Source organism: Neoarius graeffei, chromosome 7, assembly GCF_027579695.1.
Source record: "Neoarius graeffei isolate fNeoGra1 chromosome 7, fNeoGra1.pri, whole genome shotgun sequence".
Taxonomy (NCBI): Eukaryota; Metazoa; Chordata; class Actinopteri; order Siluriformes; family Ariidae; genus Neoarius; species Neoarius graeffei.
The window spans coordinates 32516863-32527738 of record NC_083575.1 but is presented as its reverse complement, the minus strand read 5'-3'; the positions used below and the strand labels follow the sequence as shown (position 1 = coordinate 32527738).

General features: G+C 41.4%; 1 protein-coding gene and 1 long non-coding RNA gene across 2 annotated transcripts; both read left to right on the top strand.

The window, feature by feature from the left end:
- The first annotated feature begins 1305 nt into the window (after positions 1-1305).
- On the top strand, positions 1306-3233 carry LOC132888594 (uncharacterized). The gene is made up of 5 exons (XR_009654954.1): positions 1306-1630; positions 2365-2583; positions 2705-2766; positions 2953-3067; positions 3169-3233. It is a non-coding gene; the product is annotated as an uncharacterized LOC132888594 (long non-coding RNA).
- A 21-nt stretch (positions 3234-3254) lies between these two features.
- On the top strand, positions 3255-9456 carry LOC132888835 (uncharacterized). The gene is made up of 11 exons (XM_060924930.1): positions 3255-3306; positions 3412-3483; positions 3591-3629; positions 3748-3816; positions 3905-3985; positions 4074-4136; positions 4223-4446; positions 4536-4695; positions 4786-4873; positions 5005-5026; positions 9388-9456. The coding sequence occupies exons 3-11, from the start codon at positions 3605-3607 to the stop codon at positions 9454-9456; spliced, it is 801 nt and encodes a 266-aa protein (XP_060780913.1). The 5' UTR covers positions 3255-3306; positions 3412-3483; positions 3591-3604.
- The last annotated feature ends 1420 nt before the right edge of the window (positions 9457-10876 follow it).

Genomic DNA, 10876 nt, shown 5'->3' with positions numbered 1-10876 from the left:
AGAGAACGTTTCCTCATGGTTATGCATAAACCTAACGAAGCCAAATGTCCCCGAAACGTTGAGGTAACTAACCAACTGAAACGTTATCATTTGGTTACACTATAACCTCCACACAACGTTATGTTTGGTTGTTTTTTGTTGTTCTGAGAACTATACTATCTGCTTTTCCTGATGCTGGCTAAATTATCTTTTAATCTTTTATTTCAACCTCTTTTGTACTTGTAGCCTATTTTTTTTGCCGTAGTAAACTGTCACATATAACTTTCCTTTTGTCATGCATTGTTATGTCGTGCCATTTTGGTTTGGAATCCAACCCTCACACATTGAAAACACCATATGGTCAACAGAAATGTGTGCATACTAGGCCAGATAAATAGGCTAGTCTATGTTGAGTTGTGAGATATATTGCAAGGAAATTTTCACAAAAATAGGCGACAAACCCATGTACATTCCTGAGTAATGTGTTTTGACTGTCTAAAGCAGTGGTTGCCAACCTTTTTTGGCCTGGGACCCCATTTTTACATCACCAATTTCTCATGACCCCATACACATTTTTTAGATTTTATAGAGATTGCACAGTGTCACATATTCTATATTTTGATCAGCAGCCTAGCCTTCAGTTATGTGGATGTTTTCTTTTCAAAGCTGATATATAGCATTTTATTTGTAATATATAACATAATTAGTTGAACATTTTTATTTTCAGTATTTTCCTTCTATTGGTTATTTCAGGCGACTCCAATTCAATTCCAGGAGACCCCGTTAAGAACGAAGGAAAGGAAGCATTTTGAGTGTTAAATGTAAAAGATATTTTACTGGGCAAGAAGGGAATGGTGAAAGCAAAAATGGACAGATTAAATGTTTTTCTAGTTAGTGCAATGTGGGTAGAGTGTGGCTGATTTGCAGAAATAAACTTATAGGCTAAATTTGTTTGGATTGTAAGTGGTGATGTTTTTTGTGGAATTCAAGTGATCTGTAATGAGCAGGCTGCAGCATATATCATATGAAGAGGGTGAACATGGTTTGGCAATGGGTCGTTGTGACTTGGTGCACAGTCTTGTGTGGTGCAAATTGGCTCCTGATAATATGGCAGAGCAGCAACAAAAGTTTGACCTTTAAGTTGTGGTCACACATTTCGCCCTCAAAACATGCTGCATTACAATAATGCCTACATTTTCTCATGCACATACTTCTGGTACATTATCCCTATTGTTGCCCCAACTACATTTTCTCATGCACATACTTCTGGTACATTATCCCTATTGTTGCCCCAACTCACTCACACCCAGCTCCATTGATCAACTTATTTGTACTTTGTCCCAACAACAACCAAATCCACCCTGTACCACTAACAAAATCTGCTGCAATACAAAAATCCACTTCTCTTCTCCTCTTATTTTCTAAAAATAAAAGTCCAGCTAGGTAGCTTCGATGCATCATCATCCTGCACATTACCCAGAATTCTCTGTGCTTTCAAACAGCTCTAAGGCAAATAACAAAATGGCGGACTTAATGGATGCTATGATAGCCCTTTTATTTAGCTATTTGAAAATTTCACCGAGTCTCCTTGTTGGATTTAGAACTACCAGCGCCAGTGTACGTTATCTGGATTTACAGTACGTGCGATCAGGTAATGTGTTATTTTATTCTGTATAAATGTGAATAGTATTCACCTAGCAGTTAGCTGCTATGCATGCAACCATCTCCGGTCACATTATACGAAGTGAATCGTTGTTGGTATCTCTAAAACACGTCTTTTCCAGTCTCCCATCTGACAAAGAACTTGTACATAATTCTTTCACCTTTGTTGTGATTTAGCACACTGATATAATGCTATGTAGCATACCTTAGCATGGCTAACGCCATAGCGCCGAGGTTACGCATGATTACCCCATATCAATATACATGTCGTGTAGGTGACGGTGTTCTCTGTTAAAATGTCTGTGCATTTGTGCCTCAGAACGGCGGCATAACAGCAGTACGGATTTCCCCATGTATTATTTGACGAAATATAGTATGTTGGTGGATAAAACCTCAAGTGAGGGCCTACTTTTGTAGGCTGCAAAGATCAGCAACACGTTTACTGCAGTACTCTGTTGGCCTAGCTCACTCAAACCACATTGCTTGGAGTTTAGAATATAGCATGAGACAAGCATTGTAGTTCAGAGGTTGCACAGAAAACGTAACGTAACTTTTACTGTCTGTTGAAAAACAACACTTTGTTGGTGTGAAGGGTTGTCATAAAAGTTAATAATCATCATGTATTAAATCCAATGGATAAGGGAATCTGAACTATAAAATAAGTAACTTATTTTATAGTTCAGATTCCCTTATCCATTGGATTTGTTCCCATGGGGTCTACAGGAAGAAACGAGACCTAGCCACTGTAAGTTGTTGATTGGTCAGGTTGCCTGACGCAACGGCATGTGACGCAAAACGAACACTCCTCATTGGCTGGACAGATGGATAAGAGGACATAGGTGCGTGTAGTAAAGTCACTACCCGGAACTTGGATTTGGAAGCAAACGTCTCTGTTGGAAGTACTGAAGCCTGCTTCTGTTCAAGTACTCTACTTTCGAAAAGGTAATTTGTGATTTCTTTCTGGTTGTGGTTATACCTTAAAGGAGAATTCCATCTGTTTTGCAAATATGTCTCAAACGTTTGTGGTCAAGGAAAGTTGCTAATGATGCCTTTGTTTTCACAGATGAGTTCACAGACAATGCTATTGAGGTTGTGCCATCTTCATGGCTTGGACACACTTCTGAGGTACGAGTCTTTTTTTTTTTTGTCGATACATAGCAAATATGTATGCTTACATATATGCCTATATATTTTTGATAGCAAATAATATATATGCTTGTTTTTTATATATATATATATATATATATATATATATATATATATATATATATATATATAAATAAATTATTTTTAAATTATATATATTTTTAGCATGGCATGGTCTGCTACTGGACGACACACAATGTGCGATTGCATGTTGTGAAGTGCCGAGCACCAAATACAACTTGGGCCAAACATCCCGTTAAGAAAACCTGGTATGAAACAGGTGAGCTATCGCTGCTGCTATGCACTACATAGAATATACTGAATTGTTCTCTCTATGGCAGTACTTTTTTTTTGTGCTACTGACTAAGTCATTTTCCATAGATTCATACGCCAAAGCTGAACAGAAGTGTTTGCAATTGATGGAGTCCTCAAGTGTTGAGACAGAGGATGATGTGAACATTTTTGCAATAAGGCAGCGTAAGTGCCCAAGGAGGTTTGTCTCCGAATCCTCTGATGATGGTAAGCTCTCTTCACTAATGACAACATTAGTTACTCAATTCAGTGTTCATTTTCAAGTCATTTACAAGAAATTTACATTGCACATTGTATGGTCTTTCCTTCCAGATGATTCTGCTCCAGTGGTAGCAGCAACCAAGAAGCAACCCAAGACTCTGACTGTGCCTGGAAGCCCTGTGTGTAAGTTAACAGTTCCCAAATCATCATTCATAGCTTGGAGCTAACATTCATGATGAATAACCGGTGCATATTACGTGACTGATCTGATGTTTGTGTGCTCTTTTCAGGTCAGCAGGACCCAATGCCCCTACCACCACAATGTAAGTGTTTTTCAATTTATTTGTAAATGTCTAATGTATTATCATAGGTTCTTCTTTTGTGAATACCATGTATAAGAACCCCCCCCAATAAATGACTTAACATCCATATGCACCATCTTTTCAGGGTCAACACCAGCCGGGACTGGAGCCAGTCCTCACCACCCTAGCCCAAGTCCTGTTGACCCTGTTCAAGGTACAGTTGCTTTCAAGTTCCCATTTACAGATGTTGGAATACAAAGTCACGAAAAGGAAAACTAATATTTTCTTTTTGAAAACTTCAGCCAGCAGCCGGGCACTACACCCAATTCAGTCAGCCAGGCACCTCCAAGAATCACTGGAAACCTCTTTTGACTCTGTTCAAGGTACCGTTGCTTTCAAGTTCCCATTTACAGATGTTGGAATACAAAATCATGAACAGGAAAACTAATATTTTCTTTTTGAAAACTTCAGCCAGCAGCCGGGCGCTTCATGACGGACAGGGTGTCTCGGCTATCGCAGCCATGTTTGAGAGAAGTAAGTACTTTTATACACACTAACTAGTTCACTCACTCAGGAAAGTACATTATAAATTACAACTTCCATCACATTTGTCCCCATAGTCACAGAGGCCCACATGAGTCGCTTGATGCGGAGGCTCCAGGCTAGGTTTGACAGGACCGAGGCTAGGTTTGACAAGATCAAGTCATTGGTGGAGACCAACGCCCCGACACACACGCCTCAACTCCAGCAAGAAGATGTGGTGTTGGCTAAACCATGCAGCATGGTGATGGAGCTGCTGGAGTTGGATAGGAGTCTGGAACAACCAGACAAGAGGAACAAGATGGTAATTCTATCTATCTATCTATCTATCTATCTATCTATCTATCTATCTATCTAAATTTTCATTGTATAATAATTTTATTTTTTTTACAGCAACATTTTCTTGAAACTGTCAGAGGGGCAGGTTTAGGGGCAGCCATTCACCGTATGCTACGCCGAGTGGCAAATAATGAGGTACTCGCCCAGTACAGCTTGCGGGGCAGACGGGCCAAAATGTCCTTTGATGACCTCATTCTGTGCAAGATTATAAAGGGTAAGTGTTTATATATTGATCACATCACTTTTATGCCATGCTTGACTGACTAGGTTTTGATGTGTAACTTTCCTTTATTTTGCCTTCTAGCTGCATGTGTCAAAAAATTTCCCGGCCATATGGAAGCTGAAGTGGAGGAATGTCTTGGGCAGACTCTAAAATTTGCACCACACAGACGGTATACTTCTGCTCTCTAATTTGGTGCAATCACAGAAATTTCGTGGTTGGTAGTAAGGTGGTTTATCATGCTTTTGTGGACATGTACTCATTGTTCTTGTTTTTAAACATTTTGTTCCTTTTTCTTTTCAGATCAGCTGGTCAGCAGCAACGGGTGAACAGTGAATTTTTATTCTTTTTTTGTGAACAGTGATTTTTTTTTATTCTATTTTGTTTGTTATTGAATGCACAGTTACACTTTAAAAAACTGTTATTTCTATTTTATTCTGTTTTGAATGTGTTTTATTGAATGCACTGTTACACTTTCAGAAACTTTTCTATTTTATTTTTTATTTTCAAACTTTTTTTATTCAAATTTGTTATTGATATTTTATCTCATTAAACTTTCAAGACCTGCCAAATTTGCCTGTTCATTCATCACTGAGTTTTCTCATGTAGATATGCTAGCAGTTATGTGTTGATGTTGCTAATTAGTTGAAAGCAAAATCTAACCAAAACATAACATTCTACAACATCAGGGGGACGTTAGGCTAACATTCAGGGAACCAAACATGCAACCAGCAAGGTTAGGGGAAGGGCAGGGGAAGGTGGTTGTTGTAACCAACAGGAAACGTTTGGGCAACGTCAGAAAAACTTTCCATGGCAACCACGTGGCAACCAAGTGGCAACCAAACCTAACGTATATGCACCGTATAGGCAACCAAAGGCATACGTGCCCAGAACGTTCTGGGAACATAAAATTGTTACTAGGGCTTGTGCTGGCGTTCCTGCTGCCCCGGTGTGCACTGTGCCCGGACTTGCCTGGTGGTGGGCGTGGCCAAACAAGGACAGGATGCAGTGCATTGCTGATAATTTCAGCATTTGGCAGACAGGTTGCACGCACCGTTGGAGGAAACGACATGCATTTTGATAGTCCTATAGCCAACCCACTAACATTTTCGTCTCGTCTCGTCAACAAAAACAACAGATACGTCTCGTCATATTTTCGTGATCAAAGAGTTATGTTTAGCTCATCACTGTCTCCTTTTAGTCATGAAAAAAGATGCATTCACGAAATCATTTCGTCATCATAATCGTTAACAAAAATAACACTGGTTCCAATAATTCAAATAGAGAAATAGATAAAAGGTATTACCACCTCCCCACTATCAAGAAAAATGTTAACAAAGAACAAATGCTTCAGAACACCAAAGAAATGAGTGGTTGAAGAGAATATGACGAGAGGATCTGAGCCTAAAATCTCCAGAGAAATTTGCTAATACCCACATTTGTAAGGATCATTTTATTTCAGGTAAGAAGTTGTATTTTTTAAAAAAAATAGAAAGTCGTAAGTGAGTATGGAAGAGTTTGCATAAGAATCTCATTTTATTTCTGTTTGCATTCGAGTTAGCTTCTTCATGAAAGTGTTTGATTTTCTTACAGGTGAACCAGCTTCCTTATTCAACACAGAAAACCCAGATTGGGCACCAAGCAAACAACTTGGACATAACTGAGTAAAAAACCTAACAAGGACTTCCGGCTTAGTGACTAATGGAGTGAGACATGTTTACGGGAGCTCCTGCAGAACTCCTTTGGGACTAACATTGGGGCATCTCCATGAACCCCCCATCATTACATTTTGACTCCAAGAGCTTGTTGTGACTAAGCTGCATGTTGATATGCCTTCAAAACCAAAGAGTGAGAGCAACCCGGCAGCTACGCAGACAAGGCCCGCTCCTCCAGCTACCGGTACATCCCCACCTCATAGTGTTGCGACTATCCTGCCGCGAAGCGGGGCTGCTAAGCCACTTCCTCCAGAGGGGGCTGATGCCGCCTCGAGCATGGCTTCTGTGGACTTTAAGGCTGAACTGCTCGCTGCTCTTCAAGAAGAGATGGTATGCATTTTTAAAACTGAAATAGAAATGGTAATGGCGAACAACTTGATCCAGATAAAGTCCGAGCTACAGATCATGAAAACTGAACTAACTGCTAACATGGTGGCTATCAAGTCGGAGGTGGATGTGCTAAGGATGACTGTGAATGACATGGAGGGCTCGCTGTCGACATGTACTGATGATGTGGTTTCACTCAAAAGTAAAATGGACAAATTTTCAGCCCAACTGGCCACTCTTGATAGTAAATGTGAAGATTTGGAGGCGAGGTCTTGCCGTAATAACATCAGGATAATAGGACTACCCGAGGAGCACAGCCCAGTCAATGCGGCCACAGTTTCCACCCTTCTTAAAGATACTCTCTGCCTGGAGCAAGGGCCGGTTGTGGACCGTGCCCACCGATCCCTTCAGCCTAAACCGAAACCCGGTGAGCATCCCCGTCCAATAATAGCACGTTTGCACTATTATGCAGATTGTGTTGACGTCCTACGACGTGCCAGAGCCCAACAGCGGATCAAAGTAAAGGATTCAACAATCTCCATTTTTCCAGATTTTACTGTGCATACAGCAAAAGCCTGCACAGCCTTCAATGATGTCCGACGCCAGCTCAGGGACATTCCAGACATAAGGTTTTGGCTGCTACACCCAGCTTGCCTCTGGGTCACAAGAGGAGATGTCACAAGAGAGTTTACATCACACGGCGAAGCTGCAGTTTTTGTGAGAACTCTCAAATAAACCGGTTTGCTACTCCAAAATCATTGTATCACAGTTCTGTGTGTAGGTCCCACTGCAGTTTTGTTACTTTTTAAAGTGGTGGTGCTAAAACGACTTTTAGCAGCGCTATCTACATATAGCTCTGAATATCATTTCACTATTGTAGTTATGTTTTGTTGACTTTGATGTAAATGGCACCTCAACTCCCACTGTTCTAATAGGCAGTCAACAAGCTTATGTTTGCACAAGTTGGAACGGCCATCACTGAACAGAGGTGGGGGTCTAAGGCTACATCCACACGACAACGGCAAAGAGATGTTATTTAAAAATATATCGCATCCAAATGGGCAACGATCAGTAAAATATCAGGTCCATATGGCAACGCAATGCTTGCTGAAAACGATGCAATACACATGCCACACCTCTAGGGGCGCTGTAAGACGGTCCCTTCGGAGACACCAGAACAATAGAAGTAAGGACGCATGCGCATAAACTATTATGCGCGAGACTTCATATTAGCCACAAAGTCAGGAAAATCTGTTCGTAAAATTACATTATAATGACCAAATACAATGAAAAGTATTTTTCCAGTCTCACCTGTGAAAGATAATCCCATGTGATCTCATTTGGACGGCAAACCTGTTGGTACAGTTAAACACAGCACATGAATCTTTATTCTCCGCTTTGACCTATCCAATATGGCGGCGAGGATGACGTATGATTCTACGCGGAAGGCAGCGTCTTTAACGGTCCGGAATAAATTGAACGCTACACGTTGATGGATTAATTTGTTGTTTCTCACCTGTGAAAGGTAATCCCATGTGATCTCGTTTGGACGGTAAACCTGTTGGTACAGTTAAACGCAGCACATGAATCTTTATTCTCCGCTTTGACCTATCCAATATGGCGGCGAGGATGACGTATGATTCTACGCGGAAGGCGGCGTCTTTAATGGTCCGGAATAAATTGAATGCTACACGTTGATGGATTAATTTGCTCTTCTACGCCCTTTCTGAGGAATGTATTGTCGGACTTAAACCAACATCTGAAGAGGTGAGATCGCTCCTTTTTTTCCCTATTTTTGCTGGTGGGATTGACTCTGCCCTAAGGGCAGAGTCTCTCTCTCTCTCTCTCTCTCTCTCTCTCTCTCTCTCACTTTGCACCATTACACAATAAATATTCACAGTGAAAATATTTTGTAAGCACGTTTCATGAACCAAGTTATAGGATTTGTTGACAACTCGCATCGAGTTTGTTACACTTCTACCCGGCATGAAGCACTCACAGTCATGTGGTTGTGACATCATCGTAAACAAATCCGTTCTACTAATCCAGACGACTTCACAACGGCAACGTTGTCAGATCTTTCCACTCTGGAACCCGTTCTCAAAAAGATTGCGTTTTGGGCACCCAAAACGCCGGTGCCGTGTGGACGCCAGGCCTAAACGATAAGCAATTGTATCGGAGTCACCTGAATCCGCTGCCGTGTGGACAGGGCCTAAGACATCATTTATTAGCCACCTACAATGCAGTCCTTGGCACACTTCCCAGACAACTGAATGTACACCAAAACCCAGCTGTTTTCAGTGACTCACAGGAGGACAGAGAGAATCAGCATTCCATTGATCAACCTAACGGGCAATCCATTGATCATCCTAACGACTCTTGAGGCCATTCACAACCAGCCCCCAGTGACCCACACCAACAGGATGACTCAATGACACCTTAGATGAGCTTTTCATCCATGAGAGGATAAATACCTGATGCTCCCTACCAGTCAGACAGAGCTGAAGAAGCCTTTCGGATGAGAGGTGAAACATCTTCAAGAATCTTCAAGCAAGTCCAGTTGCTCTCTTTTACCACCCACAGTTTGCACAAATTGTTTTTTTTTTTAGATGGTTCTTGGTTTTGTGTTGTTTTAATATTTCAGCCTTGTCCTCAGCTGAATATTCCTTCGAGGAAAGTTTGCAGGAGCTCCAACCTTATTGGAGTGAAGTGAAGATGACTGTTCGGTCCAAAGCCTTGAGTTTTTTCTTTTGGTTCATGACTCCTTGTGGAGTTAGCACTGGTATCCTGTCATTTGGGGATGGGGTAGTGGAAGGTGCTATGGGGGGAGGTTGCAGGTTTGGGGGTAAGTTGACTAAGGCCCTGTCCAAATGGCAATGGATTCAGGTGAATCTGATAAAATTGTTTATCATTTCGGCCTGGCGTCCACACGGCACCGGCATTTTGGGTGTCCCAAAACGAAATCTTTTGAGAATGGGTTCCAGAGTGGAAAGATCTGGCAACAGCGCTGTTGCAAAGTCGTCTGGATGAGTAGAATGGATATGTTTATGATGACGTCACAACCACATGTGCTTCATGCCGGGTAGAAGTGTAACGAACTCGATGCGAGTTGTCAACAAATCCTATAACTTGGTTCATGAAACGCGCTTACAAAATATTTTCACTGTGAATATTTATTGTGTAATGGTGCAAAGTGAGAGAGAGAGAGAGAATAGCCCCTAGGGCAGAGTCAATCCCGCCAGCAAAAATAGGGAAAAAATGGAGCGATCTCACCTCTTCAGATGTTGGTTTAAGTCCTACAATACATTCCTCAAAAAGGGCATAGAAGAACAAATTAATCCATCAATGTGTAGCATTCAATTTATTCCGGACCATTAAAGACGCCGCCTTCCGCATACGTCATCCTCGCCGCCATATTGGATGGGGCAAAGCGGAGAATAAAGATGCCTCATTCATGTGCTGCATTTAACTGTACCAACAGGTTTGCCGTCCAAACAAGATCACATGGGATTACCTTTCACAGGTGAGACTGGAAAAATACTTTTCATTGTATTTGGTCATTATAACATAACTTTACGAACAGATTTTTCTGACTTTGTGGCTAATATGAAGTCTCGTGCATAATAGTTTATGCGCATGCGTCCTTACTTCTTCTATTGTTCTGGGGTCTCCGATGGGACCGTCTTACAGCACACCTAGAGGTGTGGCATGTGTATTGCATCGTTTTCAGCAAGCGTTGCGTTGCCATATGTACCTGATAGTTTACTCATCCGTTGCCCATGTGGACGCGATATTTTTTTTTTTAAATCTTGTTGCCGTTGTCGTGTGGATGTAGCCTTATTCTGTTGTTTGTTTGTCCCCCTCCCCTCTTTTTTTTCCTTCTCTTCTCTCCTGGAATCAGGGGTCGGGAACCTGGCTGCCTCCTATCTTAATTCACACTTTACATGGCTAATGTTATCAGCTCAAATGTAAGATTTATCAGTTGGAATATTAAAGGTTTAGGGGGTGCTGTTAAGCGGTGCAGAGTGTTCTCCCATTTAAAACGCTTGAAGCCTGACATTGTCTTTTTGCAGGAGACCCACATGAGGAACAAAGACCAGGTCAGACTGAAATGTCCCTAGGTTGCTGAAGTA